This window comes from Myotis myotis, unplaced genomic scaffold, assembly GCF_014108235.1.
Source record: "Myotis myotis isolate mMyoMyo1 unplaced genomic scaffold, mMyoMyo1.p scaffold_m19_p_5, whole genome shotgun sequence".
NCBI classification, from domain to species: domain Eukaryota; kingdom Metazoa; phylum Chordata; class Mammalia; order Chiroptera; family Vespertilionidae; genus Myotis; species Myotis myotis.
This window is the reverse complement of record NW_023416357.1, coordinates 87,091,792-87,111,975: the sequence shown is the minus strand read 5'-3', so window position 1 is coordinate 87,111,975 and position 20,184 is coordinate 87,091,792. Positions and strand designations below refer to the sequence as shown.

General features: G+C 47.3%; 1 protein-coding gene across 3 annotated transcripts in view; it reads right to left on the bottom strand.

The window, feature by feature from the left end:
• The window catches only part of GALNT17 (polypeptide N-acetylgalactosaminyltransferase 17), a 423,223-nt gene that overhangs the window by 186,845 nt on the left and 216,194 nt on the right, over positions 1 to 20,184 (bottom strand). For all 3 annotated transcript variants that reach the window (XM_036310766.1, XM_036310767.1, XM_036310768.1), the window contains 2 exons: positions 4,676 to 4,850; positions 1,414 to 1,611 (listed from right to left, as the gene is read on the bottom strand). In XM_036310766.1, the coding sequence (XP_036166659.1) occupies positions 1,414 to 1,611; positions 4,676 to 4,850 (373 nt within the window). The remainder of the gene's footprint in view (positions 1 to 1,413; positions 1,612 to 4,675; positions 4,851 to 20,184) is intronic.

Here is a 20,184-nt window from a genome sequence, read left to right as displayed (position 1 = left end):
TCACCCCTAACTGCCTCTGCCTCAGCCCCCACCGTGGCGGCTTCATCCAGAAAGACGTCTGGAATGACATCGGGAAGGTTGTTTGGCTGTCCAGTCTAATTAACATATTATGCTTTTATTATTATAGATGGGGCAGAGGATGGGGGTGCTGGGATGGGGGGTTCTGTACATCTTGCAATCTAAGTCTTGTTTATTAAAAATTTGTAAACTGAGAAAGAACTTCATGGTTACCTGTAAAGTGTTCTCACTGCTCTTCCATTATTCCTTCTTGCGATCCCTCTTTATACCAACAGTGTCCTAAAACTAGGACCAAGTGAGAACACTTCTCCCCTCTCCTCTAACGTAAGACAGAATCATGAAGGTTTAAGTCAGTTTGGCCTCAATTAGAAATCACAAACATTACTGAACTATAACTCGAGTATCTTCTTAATTGAAAAGTCAGGGCATTTGTGGCTGGCTGAATAATGATCCTCCCCCGCGCCCCGCCCCCCTTCACCACCCTGCCCCCCCACCCCCCCACCACCCAGCCGCCGGGCAAAAAAAAATATCCACCTGTACATGTTACTTTATATGGGGAAAAGTACTGGGCATATGTAATTAAGGATCTTGAGATGGGGGGATTACCCTGGAGTACTCATGTGCACCCCAAATGCCATCATAAGGGTAGGCAAGAAAGTCAAAGAAAGAAGAAGTCTGTGTGATGAAGGAAGAGGGGAAAGGGATGTGATGCAATCATGAGCCAAGGAGTGAGGACAACCTCTGCCAGCTGGAAAAGGCAAAAAGGTGGATTCTCCCCTCGACCTCCAGAAGGACCCCACTCTGCAGGCTCCTGGAGCACCATGACAACTGATATTCACCATGATGAAAACCAGAAGGGACCACAAGGAAAAACAGAAAAGAGGTGGAAGCCTGATTCTGGGGAAAACCACCACCCCATTCCCAGAAAGATCATGAATATTCCTCTCCCTTATTTGCCTAGACCACCCCTTCATTTCTACCCTCGTGGATACACAACTTCTCTGCCCCAAGCCAAAACCAGAATATGCTTCTGCTTCCCCATTCTCTGGCCATTGAATTATTTTTTTTTCATATGTCCACTTTTAATTATGGATAGAACCATTGAATAAAGCTTGTGCTGAACAGCAAGAGTCCCCTTTAGGGGTCTTAGAAAGGGGGCTTTCACATCCTGTGTAACACCATCAATTCAGTCTTTCAGGATTTCTGTTTAAGAAGCTGCTCTTGAAAACTGTAGCTAAAGGATCAAAATGCTGCGATGGCAGGACACCCAAAATTCCTAAAGCAGCGTTTACACACCACTACCCCATCCCCAGGGTGTCCCCTAGCCTACTCCCCTGGCTCCTCTGTCCTCTGGGATTTGGGACTCAAGGCCACCAGAGCGTGCCTGCCACAGACCTGATGGGGAGAGAAGGGTCTCCGGCGTCCCACCAGTCTTTCGGGGGGCTGATGTACATGCACCACAGCTCCCAGCTGTACCCGTGGGCCGAGTTCTCGTACCGCTGCACCTCAAAGGTGTCCTGCTTGATGTTGTCGATGGACGGGAGGATCACCCGCTTCCGGTTCTCCTGGATTCGGGAGAGAACCGGCTCAGCCCTGAAACAGAGAAGCAGAAATAAAGTCTCTCTCCTGAGTAGCCCACACCTCAACGGGCACAGACCCCCGGATGGCAGGAAATGAACAGCAGCAATGTAGCTCATGGACAGGCTTTGGCAGGCTGGAACTCTGGGTGCAAACTGAGGCTCCCAAGTGGGCTGCCCCAGTTGGATCGTGCAGCTGTAAGTGAGCGCCGTGCCACGCAGCTCAGGCCCTCGCCAAGTGGGATGCTACCATGCTGATGCCTGCAGGAGAGGCCTGGAGCAAGAATTCAGAAAGTGCCAGCCTGTCTTTTATACCTGCCGAGTAGGCCAAAGCAAGGCCATCCGACTCTATGCTTTGCATCGCATTACAGTTTTACATAGCGGCTTCAGTTCCCCCTCAGGGCACTGGTAGATGCCTCTTGTATTTTCTGCAGGAGCTGAATTCCCTTTCCCAAAATAGGTCACTTCTGTCCTTAATGGCCTGGTTTTAATAAGCATTTCGCTAGCTTCTTTGTGTGTGTGTGTGTGTGTGTGTGACTATTTCAGCTGTTTTAATTGATTATTTGATTTCTTAAAAGGGATCTAATTGAATTGGTTAGCAATGGCTGACCGGATGGATGAATTAAATGCAAATGCAGGCAGATTCCTGCCTCCCAGAGAGCCTGCCCCTCAGAACTGCACTAGGAGATAGGCAGTGACCTGGCTCCAGGTTTTTTTGTTCCTTTGTTTTTGTTTTTAATTCTTGTTTAAAGTATTACATAGGTCTCCTTTTTTTCCCATTGACCTCTCCCCGGCCAGCCCCACCCCCCAGTACATGCCCTCACCCCCTAGTGCAGCGGTTCTCAACCTGTGGGTCGCGACCCCTTTGGGGGCCGAATGACCCTTTCACAGGGGTCGCCTAAGACCATCGGAAAACACATATATAATTACATACTGTTTACAGTAGCAAAATTACAGTTATGCAGTAGCAACGAAAATAATTTTATGGTTGGGGGTCACCACAACATGAGGAACTGTATTAAAGGGTCGCGGCATTAGGAAGGTTGAGAACCACTGCCCTTAGTGAATGTGTCTATTGGTTATGCTTTTGATTGATCTCTTCCCCCTGCCCCCCACTCCAGCCCCTCCCCTGCCTTCCCTCTGAAGTTTGAAGGCTCCAGGTTCTAGGTGTAGCCCTGCTGGCTTGGGAGAAAGCAGATGGTAAGTCACCCTGCCAGTGTGTGTCTCCGCAGCAGATGCAGGCAGGGCTCCTTCCCACATTCCGGAAGAAGATGGCTCTCACAAGCCAGGCATTAATCTCCCCGCTTAACATGGGGCACAGGCTCCGGAAAAGAGTCAAGTGAAATCCCATTCCTCTGCATTATTTGGAAGAATGATGAGAATGCTCGGCCTACATCCCATCTCTTTTCATTTGCAGGTATTGAATTACCTGCTGGCTCACCTCATCTTTCTATTTAAAATGAGCAATAAAATATACGCTGGACCATTTACTGCCTCCAATACTTCTGCACACACCATCTAAGTTGAGGTTGAGACACGCTTCAGTTCTTTGTCCCCTCCTAGTCTTCTCTCACGCTGCTCTCCCCTGGGAATGCCCTTCTGCCACTGGCAGGAAGTCTGGCTACCGACCGAGGCTTATTAGATCATGTGCCGTCTCTTCCAAGAAGCCTTCCCTAATTACCCCCAGTAGAAAGGCTCTCTCCTCCTTCTCAACTCTTAGACCATCTTCTCCACCTTATCCATGTCACTCTGATTACAGGCTGCCTTTGTTAATCTATGAACACATATTTTTCCTAATAAGCTAATGACAGTTCATATTTATTGATTACTCACTACCAGCTAGGCGCCATTCTAAACATGTCACATGTGCTGGCTAGTTTAAATCTCACAACAATCCCATTAAATACATAGTATGGTCATCATTTTACAAATGAGGAAACGGAGGTCCAGGGAGGTTAAGTCACTTGCCCCAAGCCACATAGCCAGCTGGTGGCAGAACCAGGCTTCTAACCCAGGTGGTCTGGCTTCCGCCCCAAACCCAAAGCCCCACTGTCTCCTTAAATGGACCACACTTCCCCCAGGTTGCCTGGTGCCACACACTGAGAAGCATCCAGCTCAGTCTCTCTCTGGATGGTTTACTGAGCATGGGGACAGGAGACTGTGTTCAAAGAATGCTTGTGAAGTGAGCAGTTTCATCTCGTCAGGGAAAGTGTGCACCACTGTTCCTAGTAATTTGATTCCCCTTCCAGGAAAAGCCCTGCCTCTTACCATGTGACCCACAGGGCCTCCCGGCAGAGGGCTGTACTCTCTCCCTCAACACCAATGTTTAGCTTGGACATGTGACTTGCTTTAACCAGGGGGATGTGAGCAGAAGTGACAATGTCACCACAGAGCAGACACTTTCATAGTCATTGCAAGGTCCAGCCGGCATTCTTTTCTCTGAGCTACAAAAGTGGTGTTTCCTAGACAGGAGTGAGTCCAGAGGACAAGTGGAGCAGAGCCACAGATAGCCCATGCCAGACGTGCCACATGGGCAAGACAGAAATCTTTATCATCATCAGGAGGCTGAGAGGATTACTACAGGCCAACTTGGTGAAAGTTGAGACACAGTGTCTGCCTAGAACGAGGAATCACAAGGGACCTATGACAATGACAATGATGGACTGAGTAGATAGCAGATAAATTTCTCCCTGCTTCCCAGTTTTATGCCAGACTATGGTCTCACCTTCTTTTCCAACCACCCCTTTTCCATTCTTCCAGGAGCCCCAGAGGAATCAGGCACCCACCTCCCAGACTCTAACCCAGGGGTGGGCAAACTTTTTGACTCGAGGGCCACAATGGGTTCTTAAACTGGACCGGAGGGCCGGAACAAAAGCATGGATGGAGTGTTTGTGTGAACTAATATAAATTCAAAGTAAACATCATTACAGAAAAGGGTACGGTCTTTTTTTTTTTTTAGTTTTATTCATTTCAAACGGAACGAATCTGGCCTGTGGGCCATAGTTTGCCCACGGCTGCTCTAACCCCTCCTGACCTCACTGCAGGTCCTGAGTACCCCTAGGGTTCAGCACGTGACCTACCAGCCAGCAGTGAATTCCACGTGGGCATCAAAGAAGCCAGTGACCTGGCCGGTGGCCGCCTTCCAGCCTTCAATGCGCGCTCGGATCAGGCCCTCCCGTTTTTGATTGCGCACCACCTTCACCAGCCCCGGGTAGCGTTTGTGGACGTACTCCTCTAAGGGGGCCTTCAGCTCCTCTGTAAATGACAAAACACAAGATGGTCCATGACATGTCATCTCAAACGTATGTCCAACCCACTGCGATGCCGACAGACCTTCAGGAAATTGAGAATGCGGAAAAGTTTGCGTGTTGGTGATTTTAGAAGAAAATTGTGACAACCCAGTCAGTGTGAGTCAGAAGACATCTACGACACAGCGGCCCAGGACAGCAATGTTCTTCCAGCAGCCGAGCTGCACACCTGGACAGAAATGAGGCCCGGCTTTTAGAACCCACTGCTGCAGGCTGGCAGGCGTCCTCTGAGGTTGATTTTCTTTGTGGCCCACAGCCCTTCCCTGGCCAGCATCTCTGTCCTCCCACTGTCCCCTGGTCCTGTTTGTCAACTGCTAGATGGGCATTTCCATCTGCACATTCACTGGTTTTTATAGGAAACGCCCAAAGTGGTCCAGACACATAGTCATGCACCAGAGGCAATGTTAACAGGGTCAGTGCTTTGGTCTTAGGATGTGAAGGAAATCTTTGCCAAGTAATGAACATGCCGCCATGGGCAGAAGCAGTGCTCACAGAGATGACGTACATCTCCTTCTGCATGAGCAGGTAGTGTAAAGTGCTTTATTTCTATGACCTAATTTAAACCTTACAGCAACCCTAGGAAGTTGCCAGATTAATTCCATTAATTATTAACCTAGATTAATTCCACTTCACAAATTAAGAGACAGTCTCAGGGATGCTAACCTGTCCCAAGGTCGCACACCTAGTAATGGAAGGGTTGAAACACAGGCCAAATGGGCCCAACTCCACAGACTTAAAGGTTGATACTTTTATGTACATAACGATCACCAAATGTTGGAGGCAAGTGGAATTTTTGAAAAAAGCTGGAAGAGCAATACTTACACTAGACAAAACAAAGGTTATCACCAGAGACAAAGAATATTTCATATATAATAGCCAAGAAGTATCCATGATAGACAATTGAATATAGATGTGGTACATGTACACAATGGAACACTACTCAGCCATGAAAAATATTAAATCTTACCATTTGCAACAACATGGATGGACCTAAACGGCATTATGCTAAGTAAAATAAGTCAGACAGAGAAAGACAATTACCATATAATTTTACTGATATGTGGAATCTGAAAAACAAAATAAATGAACAAACAAAATAGAGAAGGACTCATAGATACAGAGAACAAACTGATGGTTGGCAAATAAGAGAAGGTTGAAAAAGATAAAGAGATTAAGAAGTTCAAATTAGTAGTTACACTATAGCTTGGGGATGTAAAGTAGAGCATAGGGAATACAATCCTATATAATAAAAGGGAAATATGCAAATTGACCCTAACAGCAGAGTGACTGGGAATCACTGGTCACTATGACACACACTGAGCATCAGGGGGCAGACGCTCAATGCAGGAGCTGCCCCCTGGTGGTCAGTGTGCTCCCACAGGGGGAGCTCTTCTCAGCCACAAGCCAGGCTGACGGCTGCCAGTACAGCGATGGTGGTGGGAGCCTCTCCTGCCTCCTCAGCAGCGCTAAGGATGTCCAACTGCAACTAGGTCTGGTCCCTGCAGGCAAGTGGACATCCCCCAAGGGCTCCCGGGCTGCCAGAGGGATGTCTGACTGCCAGCTTAGGCCCAATCCCCCGGGAAGCGGGCCTAAGCCAGCATGTGGTCATCCCCCAAGGGGTCCCAGACTGCGAGAGGGCACAGGCCGGGCTGAGGGACTGTCCTGAGTGCACAAATTTTTGTGCACCAGGCCTCTAGTCAGTAATATTGTACTATGTGTGATGCCAAGTGGGTACTAGACTTACTGGGGAATCACTTCATAAATTATATAAATGTCTAACCACTATGCTATACACCTGAAACTAATATAATATTGAATGTTAAATGTAATTGAAAAGTAAAAATACATAATTTCAAGCAAAACAAAAAAAGGAGATTTTGGACACACACAGAGCCACCAGGGACATGCACACAGAGGACAGACCACGTGAGGACACAGTGGGCAGGCAGCTACCTGTAAACCAAGGAGACTTTAGAAGAAACCCTGCCGACAGGGTTTCTTGATCTTGGCTGGACTTTCAGCCTCCCGAAATATGAGAAAATAAATTATGTTAAGACACCCAATCTGTGGTACTTTGCTATGGCAGTCCTAGCAGACTAATATAGGCATTTGTTTAGAAAGGAGAAAAAAACTGGAGCCTGGGTGGGGAGGTGGCAGAAACCTCTAACGAGGCATAGCAGGTGGTTGGGAGTCAGACTGCCTTGGTTTCAGAACCAAGTGCTACCATTTATTACCAGGGTGAAACTGGGCAATTCAGCCAGTCAATTTGTGCCTCAATTTTCTCATCTACAGAAGGGGGACCTCATAGGGTTGTGGTGAGCATCAAACAAGTTAATATACATAGATGTCTAGAATTATCCCTGGCATCTGGTATCATATACATGCTCAACATTGAGTAGCCGGCTTAGTAATTATTTTCACTCTAGGAAGGGTTAGGACACTAGAACAGAGATTTCAGAGCAGCCCAGGGCACCTGAGGAAGCTGTGTCCAAGATGGACAAATAGGCCTATAGATTAGAACAGTGGTCTCCAACCAGAGGGCACATCAGCATTCCGGGAGGTGTTGGGACAGATTGCTGACCCCTCCCCACAGCTTCATTTTCAAAGGTCTAGGGTAGAGCCTGAGAGTTTCTGTTTCTTAGTGGACCCAGGAGTGTCCATGCTTTATATGGGAACCACACTTGGAAAACCACTGAGCTGGAAGTACATAGGGCCATCTTAGCACACAGCATGCCCCCTGTGGGTTTTCTAGGTGGGTGACATCTTTGCCCTCATCCAAGAGTTGTTAAAGATGCTGGTGGAGAAGCCAGGCTGTGGAGACCCTCTGTTTCTTCACTCACCATGAATTAGAAGGATAACCATGTAACTGGGACTGGGGTGGCCCAAAGAATGTCCAGCTTCTAGAAACAATCTACTACAAGTTGGCTGATTTTTTCTGTGTTAAATTTCTTGGAACAATAATACTAGCAAGGTTAGAAGGCCATGCCTAACCCGTTTGGTTTTTCCTTTTTCCCCCATGCGCGCTGGGGACAAAAGGACACACCAGGGGAGGAGGCAAGGAACCACGCATGGGCACAGCACCCATGGGAGGGTTTGCCCATGATGGCCGGAACCTGGGAATCTCCGTAAGTTCAGAGAGAACATTCTGAATATTGTGCACTGAACACCACGCCTGGGGACCCACACATTAACCCTTAGCTGCCAGGCAACCTGGGACCAAGTTTTGGCTCTGCCCAGTAACTGATGGCAGCTCTTGGCCATGACAGTCACCATGTCCAAGTGTCAAGTGTTCTCCTCATTGGTTTAGTGGTTGTGACTGAGATGTCAGAAGAGAGAGCAGGAGGGGCAGGCATTTATAAGTTTGTCAAAAGAGCAAGTGGGTGATACCAGCTTCACCCTGACATGCTTCAGATACACATTGTTCCACATGCAACTGAAGTGATGACCTATGGGATTCTGTGGGAGATGTCACCCTGCCACTAACAGGGTTCAAAAGCAAGTGACAATGAGCAGGCTTTTCTGTCCAGCCCCTGCATGTGACTCAGCACCCCATAAAGTATTGGGTTGGGCCCCTGCCCATACTCAAAATCAACTCTGACACAAGTGCTCCATCAAGATGCTTACAATGTAGTGCAGGAGGGGAGACAAGTTCAAAGAGTTGGAATATTCAGTATTACAAGGGAAACAGAGCAAAGGTCAAAGGGGGAAAATGGCTGTTGGAAGGAAAGTGCTATGAGGGGTCACAAAAGGAGAAATTATTTTGGTTGGCAGTGTTCATGGAGAAGGTAGTGTTTGAGTTAAGCAGAGGTACGAACCTGTGCTCTATTCCAGACCATAGACATAATCAAAAGACATGAGCATTGACTTGGATCTATAGAACCACCAGTGTCCGGGTGATTGAGAAGATGCCATTAATTAGAAAAGAGGGGGAAAAAGCAAAGTGGAAAAACAAGTTGAGTTTACCTGGGTGAAGCCCTGCAGACGTGCAGGGGTGGCCTGCTGAACCGAAAGAATGGTTCAGAGGTGAGGAGGAAAGGCACAGAGCATCGGGGACACAGCGATGAGAGATGTCGGCCCATAAGAGGGTGAGAGTTCCAGGAGAGAGTGAAGACTAGAACTGTACTCTGGAAACATGTGTAGTGAGGAGGAAGACAAGCTAGAGCAGTGGTTCTCAACCTTCTGGCCCTTTAAATACAGTTCCTCATGTTGTGACCCAACCATAAAGTTATTTTCGTTGCTACTTCATAACTGTAATGTTGCTACTGTTATGAATCGTAATGTAAATATCTGATATGCAGGATGGTCTTAGGCGACCCCTGTGAAAGGGTCGTTTGAGCGCCGAAGGGGTCGCGACCCACAGGTTGAGAACCGCTGAGCTAGAGGATCAGATGGGCTGGAAACAGCATCAAAGAGGCAGAATCATATCAAGGGTAGAGTTTACAAAAGGAGGATATGTGCATTCATTTCACAAATATGTATAGAGAGGCCATGTGGCTGAAAAATGACACCACTTTTATCCTCAGAGTTATTCCACGTCCAATGTCAGGAAAATCAAAATGCATTAGAGAAAATGAGAGTTGAGATGGACCATTGATTTAAGCAAATAGCAGGTTCCTAATGGGACCAGGGAGGGAAGAGAATTCCCTTCGGGATGCATCTGGGCCCTGTGGGAGAGGAGGATGAGTAGACAGCTCAGGAGAGTCTTCCAGAAAGACTGGTCCTGGTGGACAGGACTGTGACAGCCTGAGGGCACTGGTATGCTGAGATTTGAAAATTGCCTTAAAGTGAGAGAACCCACACGTTAACCAAGTAAAAACAGGGCCCCAGGCTCACCCAGGAAGGAAACAAATCCCCAAATGTCACACTTAACAAATGAACCCATTCTAAGACATTACAGTAACAGTAAGAAAAACACTTTACCTAAGAAATGTCATCCTTAACAAATGAACCCATTCTACCACATTACAATAACAGTAAGAAAAACATTTTACAGAAGATTTTTCTCCCTGACAAACTCAGAGAGGAAAACAGAAACTCATTTCTGCAAAAATAAATGTTTACCTTCCAGTGTTACAAAATCCAATACTAAATTGGTCGAGAGCCATTTGGGAATCCTTGTGTGTTATACGTTTTGGTAAACAGCATTTGGGGAGGTCAACAGGGAAGAAGCATTACCACCTGTGATCAGAAGGGACCGGGAGGGAGATAAATCTGCTCCTTAACAATAAAAGAAACACCTGTCATCAGGCTCAAGGAGTACACATTGACAACAAGAAAGTTACAAACAGAACTAAAGCAAAAAAAAAAACAAAAAAACCCACTATCATGGCCTGGCCAGCGTGGCTCAGTGGTTGAGTGTCAACCTATTACGGTTCCATTCCTGGTTTGGCACATGCCTGGGTTGTGGACGCTAATCAATAATTCTCTCTCATCATTGATGTTTCTATCTCTCTCTTCCTCTCTGAAATCAATAAAAATTATATTTTAAAAATACACACATTATTATGGAATTATATTTAGATCCCGCACTTGGAGTGATAGAAGAGAATAAACCATCAGTCCAGGACCTTATCTCTAAGCCCAGCGCAGAAGCAAGTGCTGACCTAGCAGACTCATCTCCACCTGCTCCCCAAACCAGTGCATGAACCTCCGGGCCACACAGGCCTGGGCCTGCAAGGGGCCATGCCTGTATCCCTCATAGTTATCAGGTCTTGGCGATGAGACTTACTGAATGTTCTAATTTTCCCTCAAAATATGGCAACTGGGCACAAATCCATAAGTTAGATGAGTGTTTCTCAGACTTGAACCTGAGCCGGCCTCACCAACAGGTCAGCAGTGTGACCCAAGAACTTGCATTTTTAAAAGTTCCAACGGGCTGCGGCTGTTCTGGTGACCTCATTCTGAGTAACTCTGGCTTAGAGTTGGCCCCCGACCCAGCCCCATCTGCAGTGAATCAGCCCCTGTGGGTGGAAGAGGGCTCATTCTAACTGAGCAGCTGTGCCAAAACCCCAGGGTTGCCACTGCAGGGACCAGGAGGGAGATGTTTTTCTTGCTGTTATTGTAATGTCTCTGCTTTCCCACTACCTGGGCCTTCTTAGCCTGCCTTGACTGCAAGATTGAGCCCCTGGGAGATGACCCCAGTCTACATAATGAGGGTCTTTCTTGCCATTTCCAAAATTGGGATCCTGATTGCTGGCTACCCCTCCATGGAACACCCTCACAATTAGGTTAGTCCCCTGACTAGGACCCCATATGATCCTGGCGTTTGCTCTCACTCTCCCTATTGTTCTTATTCCTGCTGCTACTGCTACAATCCTACCAATATTACTTCTGCCACCACCAGTGCCCATGTCATCACCATAGCCATTCATTTCCAACCTTTGTTCCCGTCTGCCATTGCTGAGGTTTGGGCATGCTGCTAGCTGGGAATGCACAGGTTGTGACAAATAGGACAAGAAATAGTACACATAGCACATTCCAATTAAAAACAAAAACCACCTGTCTCAAAGCCGGAATTAGCTGGGACTGTGTGAAAATGCAGGTTTTCAAGACCATCTTAAGAATTTCTAAGTTAGTGGGCAGTAGCGGGGTTGACCAGCACTCCAGACGATTCTCACACAACCCCAAAGCTTCTCAAAGCATTGGTTGATTTTTTTTTTAATTGCTTTTACTGGGGTCACAAATACTCAACCAGAAATTTACTATTTTGACCATTTTAAAATCTACAAATTCAGGGGCATGCAGTGCATGCACAGTTTGGTGCAGCCATGACCACTGTCTGGTTCCAGAACCTTGTCATCACCGAGAACGGAAGCCCTACACCCAGTAAGCAGTCAGCTTCCATTTCTCGCCCTCCCTCAGCCCCTGGCGACCACTAATCTGCTTCCCGTCTCTATGAATTTGCCTCCTTTTGACATTTCATAAAAATGGAATCATATAATATGTGGCTTTTGTGTCTGTAAGTCCTAGTCAGTTCATAAGGTGGAGAGGAAGAAAGAGGTAAAGCAAAGTTTTGGGGTGAGTTTAAACCCTTAGGCCTCGCTGAAGATCTAAGTCCATATTCCCTTGCCAGTTAGCTTCTCTGATTCCCATGTGGTTGTTGGTCCCTGATCTCTGCTAACTAGATAACCAACATGGGGATCAGAGAAGTCGACTCCCAAAGCCCCCCCAGACTCAGTGAGGGGGTTCTGACCTCTCTGAGGGGAGGATTCAGACCTGTGTTCATCCCTCACCCCCAGCTCCTGGCTCCCAGCTTGGGGACCAGGAGATCAGGGAAAACATGGTCTGCAACACAGTTTGAGCACAGACATTAGTCACGATGCTTTACATTCCACAGTGTCTTTTTAAACAAGTTATGTAAAATATTCAATATTGGCTACTTGTGAGGATGATGCCATAGAAAGAACACAAAAACAGACTTAAAACACCTGGATTTTCAGGTATGCCTGAGAATATCTTTATGCTTGCAATAAATAACAAACAAAATGCATGAAAGTACCCATACAAAGGCCAGAAATGAATTTTTAAGTTATCTTTTAGGCAGACAGAGAAAGACGAGCACTGTATGATTTCATGTGTGATCTAAAAAAAATGGAACCTGTAAAATAGAGTCAAGTAGTGGTTACCAGGGGATGGGGTGGAAATAAGATTGATGGTGCATAAGGCTACAAGCTTATCACATATAGTAAATAAGCCACAGAGATCTAATACACAATACAACTAATATAGACAATAATATTGCACAGATGGTCCCTGACTTATAATGGCTGGACTTACAAGTTTTTACTTTTGATGGTGCAACAGCATATTTCTTATTTTGACTTTTGATTTTTTCCTGAGCTGGTGATAAGCAGTATGATACTGTCTCCTTATCCTGGGCAGAGCAGCGAGCACATCTCCTAGCCAGTCACATGACCACAAGGTAACCATCCGATGCTCCATACTGTGTTGCCGGCGTTTTTTGGATATTGTGTTCTGAGCATGTTTAAGATGGGCTGGGCTACGCTGTGATGTTTGGTAGGGTGTGTTTATTAAATGCATTTGTGACTTAAAATGTTTTCAACTTACAATGGGTTTAATGGGCTGTCACTCCACTGTAAGTGAGGGAACATCTATCATATTACAATATATAAATGTGTCCATCATATTACAATATATAAATGTGTCCAAGTAAGACACTGTGCACCTTAAATTTACAGTGTAACACGTCAAGTATATGCAATTAAAAATTTAAGTTAAAAAATTAGCTTTTAAAATTAAAATTAAAAAAGGAGAAACCTGGTGCATATCCTGGCCATGCCACCTCTGGGTTTCTCACCTGCCAAACAGAGCTAGAAAGATCCAGAAATTAAGGCAGGCTTTGTGGGACCTGAAGTGTGTACAATTTGGAGGTGCTTCTTTAAGGAAAAAAAACAAAACAAAACTCTCTTCTGTAAATCCTACAAAAACAAATGCACATGTTAACGCATCCTTAGGCCCCTCTCCCTCCTGGAGGGCTGAAAGGGGCCCCAACCATAAGCTTCATCATCAGTTATCAGCTTCATGGCCAGTGCACCCTGGTGAGGCTCACTTCCCGGCTGCAAAGTTCCTTTTATGCTGACAGTCACTACTTTTCAACCATGTTAAATACTATGCCCATCTGTATCAAAAATGAAATATTTATATCCTAGAACTGCTAACCAAGCTGACTCAAAATGTCAGCTAATCATGAGATGCTCCAGAAACACTCTTTGGATTAGTTCTCCGTTCATATTTAACCAGACAGTAATCTATCCTGCAAACTCATAGCATTCTGCATTGTTGTTTGAACTTTCACTGAGTCCTAATTAAGTGCCACTTACTGTGGTGACCCCTTGACTTATGTCAACTCTTTTTACCCTCCTAACAACTCTGTGAGGTAAGGGGGAGTATTAGCCCCATTTTCTGGATGAGGACACTGAGGCATAGAGAGGATGAATACTTTGCGGAAAGCTTGTCAGGGGCCTGCCTGCGCTCCTTGTCATCTCTGATTCCTATGGATGTGATGATGGTGATATCTGAAGCTGTTTGTCTGCTCATGTGGAATTGCACCTTGTGTCCAGGCTAGGCCCTGGCCGCTTGCTCAGTGGTTAGAGCACCAGCCCACTGACCTAAGGGTCACAGGTTCAATTCCCTGTCAAGGGTATGTACTTCCACTGCAAGTTCAATCCTGGCCCCAGTGGGTGCCCTTGGGAGGCAACAATTGATGTTTCTCTCACATCAATGTTTTTCTCTCTCTCTTCTCCCTCCCTTGCACTCTCTCTAATAATCAATAGAAAAAATATCCTCAGATAAGGATTAAAGAAAAAGAAGAAGAAGAAGGCCGGACCTAGGCTTCTCCTGCGATGGCTCTCTGTCACTCTGAGGCACCCACATTGCTGCTCTGGCCTTGGCACACACATCTACCTTTCTAGGCAGCCGTCCTCGGACAATGGTCAGCCCTGTCCGGAGAAGGAGCCCACTGGCTGAAGGAGGGGCTCAAAAAAAGTGGGCATCCAGGAGGACCTGCTAGTTTCCAACTCCTTCAGGCAGCCCACCAAACTCTGAAGGGACAGCAGGGATACAAGAGCCCTGGTTCCCCCCTGCTGCATGGGCCTGTCTGGCTCTGGAAAATTCTGGTCTTTAACAATAGGGATGGAGAGGAAGTACACGTGTGAAAATGCAGAATGGAATAACACGGAAGGCAGCCATAGTGAATATTTTATTCTCTGAGCATCTCTCAGCTTTGTGGATTAAATAATGCATTTTCTGACTACGGGAACAAAAGAGAGGTAAGAACAAGAAATTTCAGGAAGAATGGGAAAGATAAAAAAGGGATGTTTTTGCTGTGTATGAAAGCATTTTAAAGGTGATTCCACAGTGAGATCAAAGCAAGGACAAAAGAAAGCAAAAGGCGAAAAGAAGCAAGAAAAGAGATGTGAGATACAAATACCAAAGTGTTAAACTAAATATGTCACACGGAGTTGTGCATTCAAGAGAGGCGCTTTGAAAGGGAAGGCTATCTCTGCTTTCAGTTCCTTTGTTAAGAAATTCCTCTCCACCACTTCTTCCATTTAAATTTCACCTTTTAAAAAATAGGCACAAGTAGCCCAAACCAACAGAGAAACATCATAATGCCTGTAGGTGATGCCTCCAAATTGTTACCCCAAATTACAGGAGTAGTCTCCTATCTTGCCCCATCAAAAGGCAGTTGAAAGTCTGGTATTTGCAGCTGATTCTAATAATAACATGTGAAGGTAAGCGGTAAAATTTGCCTACAGGCTGCAGTGTGTTTCTCTTTCATTATGTTTCTTATTTACTACGATATTGATTCTGAATGCATTCTGAATGCTCTGAAGCCCGCAAACCTCTTGCTTTGAAATAGCAAAAGTCACAGTCATTAAGGGGGGAGGGGAGAGAGCAAAACAGCACAGAAGACACGTGAAGTCCTGGAGAGAACAGGGTCACATCTCGGTGTTTTCCTTAAACTGGCAACCAGAAATGGAATAACTACAGCAAGGCGTCTGGTCATTCCTGCTCTAGCATTGGGGGACATCTGTATGCACAGCCCTGAAATCTCCAAGGTCAAAGGCAGCCTGGTGCTAGGCACAGGATCCTATTATGCATGCTCACAAAAACAAAAATAAACAAAAAATGGTGCATATTAAAATGTTATGTAGCATAAAAGTGTCCTATAGAGAGCAGCTTTTGTTAGGGTCCAGAAGGTCTGCAGAAGCTCATATGTCTCTTCTAACCTAGGAGACTGTAAAGACAGATAACACCTGGGAGCACAAGCACTGGCAGGTTCGAACAGATGTGAGCTGGACTGCCACACCTGAACGTGCTGGCTGAACAGAAGCTCTGCTAATATTAACCTGCCATCACACCTGACATTCCCACACTGCACACTCATTTGGGCTAAATCCTCACAGAAGTGCTACTGATTTTTGGTGCACACAGAGAGTGCACAGGGTAGGAATGCTTTGATCTAGAAAAAGATGACAATGGGAAGGTCTCAAGAATAAAGGTGCCACCAGGCCAGGTGCACTGTGTGCTCTTACCTTGGCACCTGGGGAGGAAGGGACACACCTGGTCAGGAGAATTCACCTTGAGCTGCTCTATGACATCAGGGCTAATATGCTAAGTGTCCGTCTGACCCGTAGCTATGACGCACACTGACCACCATGGGGCAGACGCTCAATGCAGGAGCTGCCGAGCTGCAGTGACTTGGCAGCGGTGGTTCTCGGGTGACGCACCCTGAAACCAGAGAGGAGGGAGCCTGATTCCTCGCGGAGCTGCGCGATTCCACCTTCGGCCGTGGGCTGTGTTGTTGCTAGGGCACTGCCAGCACTGAATCTAGTTTACTGCACACTTGTGTTTGTGTTCCACACCCTGTACCAGCAACTTTGCAGAGTGTCCTCTTGCACTCCGGGACCCCTTGGGGGATGTCAGAGAGATGGTTTTGGCCTGATTCCATAGGCCAGGCCGAGGAACCCCTGCCAGAGGGACCCCGTTCACAACATGGATGCCCTTCAAGCCACGGTGCCACCCCAGGTACAGCCAGATGGGGAGGGACGGCAGGAGGTTGGCTCCAGGGTGTGTCCGGCCAGTCTCGTCCAGTCCTGCCCCGCCGACCACCTTCTAATTAATTTCCTTTCAATGTGCACAAATCTGTGCACCAAGTCACTAGTATGGATAATAACAGTCCTTACCCAATAGGGCAGTTTGGGTATTTAAATAAGATAACACATGCTAAGCACTTAGCTTGGTGCCTGGCACATAGCATCACTCAATAATGGTTAAAATTATTATTCATTTAAAAAATACATATACATATACAGCATAGTAAAGGGAAACTAGACATGTCTTGGGAAACAAAGAGATGAGTCATAAGGATGTAGGAAGGGTTAGAAGGGGCTTGGGGAAGGGAAACAGTGATAAACTAGAAGGGAGGGGGAAGCACAGAGGGAGCGAGGGAGGAGGAGGGGAGGAGGTGCAGGAAGGAGGCCTGAGAGGCCTGGTTCCAGGACTGGGACAGCCTCCGCTCCGGTAAATTCTGGCTGTGCTGCCACAGGTAAGACACTTGCCTCTCCAAGCTTCATCTTCTTTTTAAATATCAATGACTAGTTGTCAGAGGGTATGGTCAAGACCCAAGAAGATACCTGCTCCTCAGCCCAGGCAGGGGGACAACTCCTCAGGCCTGCTCTGCATTTGCCCAGAAGCCTCAGCCTCACGTGTTCCAGGATGCCCTGCAGGGGTAATTAACTAGCAGGCCCCATTCAGGCCAGGTTCCGCCTTTCCTCTCATGTGTAAGAGAAGAAGGAAGTTAGTGGCCAGCAGGACTCATGATTCTGAAGGCAGCCATCTTGCCCTAAAGGGTTTGCTCTGGGCTGAGTGCTGGTCTGGGGCACAGCTCCCTCTTCCCTTTAACACAGCCTGAGGCCAGAGAGCCTCTGTCCAGCAAGCCGACCAGAGCTCCCAGCTAAAATGATCTAAAGACACTCAAGTCAATGTCACCTCACATTTCCAATAAAATAAGATCAAAGCTGAAACACGCTCTTCCAGAATAAAGGTGAAAATGGCCTGCCTGGCCTTTCTGACAACCTGAGCTTCCTTGCCCCACCTCCTTCTCCTTCTCAGTCAGGCTGGCTGATCCCCATCCCAGCGGGGCTGTTCTAGGAGCCTTCCACATCCTTCCTGCTCAGGGGTTGTCAGAAACATCAAAGACTCACCTGTTCACACTTCCCCTCTCCCCCATCAGTCCTGTGGCCCGCAAGGCCCTCCATCTCTCCCTGGGACTCTCTGAACATCTAATTCACCCATCATTTCCTATGTATTGATCCCATCTGCACACTTCCCTCTACATGTCCCAAGCTTCTCGGTCTCTAGATTCCTGCCTCCCACCCCCTGTCATTTCCCTCCTCGAGTCCAAATTCTAACTGTCTCTTGTGGTCCAACTCAAGTGCCACATCCTTCACAAAAGCCTCAGTTATTTCCCCAACTCGTGGAAATACCACGTGCAAATCCCATTGATGTTGTCACATTAAGAGTCTGTGGTATGCTTGTCCACCCAGCCCCGCCCTTTCTGGAGCCCTGCCCCATGGCTACTAGTGTGTGGTGGTTCTGTGCAGGACTCTGCCCTCCTGGTCACAGCTGACAGATCCACGGAAAGGCATCCAACCCATTCCAGAGCACCATTTCCCTTCCCTGTCCCTCTCCAATGCCTGAAGCTGTCATTACAATATCAGCTTTGAGCTGTCTCTGCAGCCATAGATCCCTCCAGGTGACATGGAGTGCTGGAGGTGGCCAGTCTTCAAAAGCTGACAAGGAGGAGAGGCTGAGATAGCAGGGACCCAGAGGCCCCTGGAAGTGCCTGGGTCTGACTCTCCTGTGGCCTGGCCTCACTCCTGCCCCTGGCCTGTGTCAGACCCTCCATCATTCTCATATTGCTGGGTTCCAATCTAATGGGGTCTTAGTCTGATCATAGGGCGAGGCTTTCAACATGCTTTTGGGATTGTTCCGGGCACTGCTGGAATGAACCCCATTCCTCTTGGTATCACAGTTACGGTCTCCAAGGCCAAAACAAAAAAACGTATTCTCTACTGGAGGCGAGGCTGGAAGATTAGAAGTTAATCAGATTTCACATAAATGGAATAAATGACCAAAAAACAGCTTGCATGAACATGTGTTTACCATAACTCAAGCATTGTACTCTTGGGCATGATCTCAGAGACATGAAAATTAATTTTCACACACACATCTGCACATGAATGTTCATAGCAACTTTATCTGTAAAATAAACTGAAACAAACTGAAACAACCCAAATGTTAGAAAAACTGTGGTAAACCCAACCCACGGAACAATAGGCAGAAATAATGAGGAACGAACTCATGGTGCTCACAGCAACTTGGATGAATTGTAAGGCACTTACATTGAGTACAGAAGCCAATCACAGCCTGGCCTGGTGTGGCTCAGTGGTTGAGCGTTGATCTATGAATCAGGAGGTCATGGTTCAATTCCCAGTCAGGGCACATACCTGGGTTGCAGGCTCGATCCCCAGTCGGGGGCATGCAGGAGGCAGCTAATCAACGATTCTCTCTCATCATTAATGTTTATATCTCTCCCTCTCCTTTCCTCTCTGAAATCAATAAAGATATATTTTTTAAAAAGAAACCAATCACAAAGGTCATGTGCCACGTGGTTTACTCTATAGAACATTCTTGAAATAACAAAAGTATAGAGACTGAGAACAAATAAGCGTAGTCAGGGGGCAGGAATGGGGGTGGGAGCTGGGTGTGCTTAAAAGGAATAGCATGGGGGAGCTTTTTTCTGTGTCTCAATTGTGGTGGTGGTTACAGGAATATACATATGTGATAAAGTTGTATAAAACTGCCTACACACACACACACACACACACACACACACACACACACACACACTAAACTGGTGAGATCAGAGTAAGCTCTCTAGATTGACCTAAGTCAATTTCCTGGTTGTGATCATGTACTAGGGTTCTACAAGATGTTACTAATGGCCCTAGGTGGTTTGGCTCAGTGGATAGAGCATCAGCCTGTGGACTGAAGGGTCCCAGGTTCGATTCCAGTCAAGGGCACATGCTGGGATTGCGAACTTGATCCAGATCAATCAATGATTTTCCCTTATTATTGACTAGAGGCCCGGTGCACAAAAACTTGTGCACTTGGGGCGGGAGAGGGGGTCCCTCAGCCCGGCCTGTGCCCTCTCACAGTCTGGGACCCCTCGGGAGATAACGACCTGCTGGTTTAGGCCTGCTCCCGGGTGGCAGAGGGCAGACCCAATCCCTAGGTGCAGCCCCTGGTCAGGCTCAGAGCAGGGCCGATTGGGGAGTTGGGGCGCCGCCCCCTATCATGCACAGAGCAGGGCGGATCTGGAGGTTGAGATGCCACCCCTAGTCACGCTCAGGGTTGGGCCGATTCGGGGGTTGGGGCACCGCCCCCTGTCACACTCAAGGCAGGGTCGATAGGGAAGTTGCAGCGCCACCCCTTGTCACACACAGAGCAGGGCGGATCAGGGGATTGGGGCGCTGCCCCCTGTCATGCACAGAGCAGGGCCCATCAGGGGGGTTGGGGCTCCGTACCCTGTCACACACAGAGCAGGGCTGATCAGGGGGTTGTGGAGCTCCCCACTGTCACTCACAGAGCAGGGCCCATCAGGGGGGTTGGGGCACCGCCGCCCATCACACACAGAGCAGGGTGGATCAGGGGGTTGGGGCGCCGCCCTCTATCACCCACAGAGCAGGGCCGAT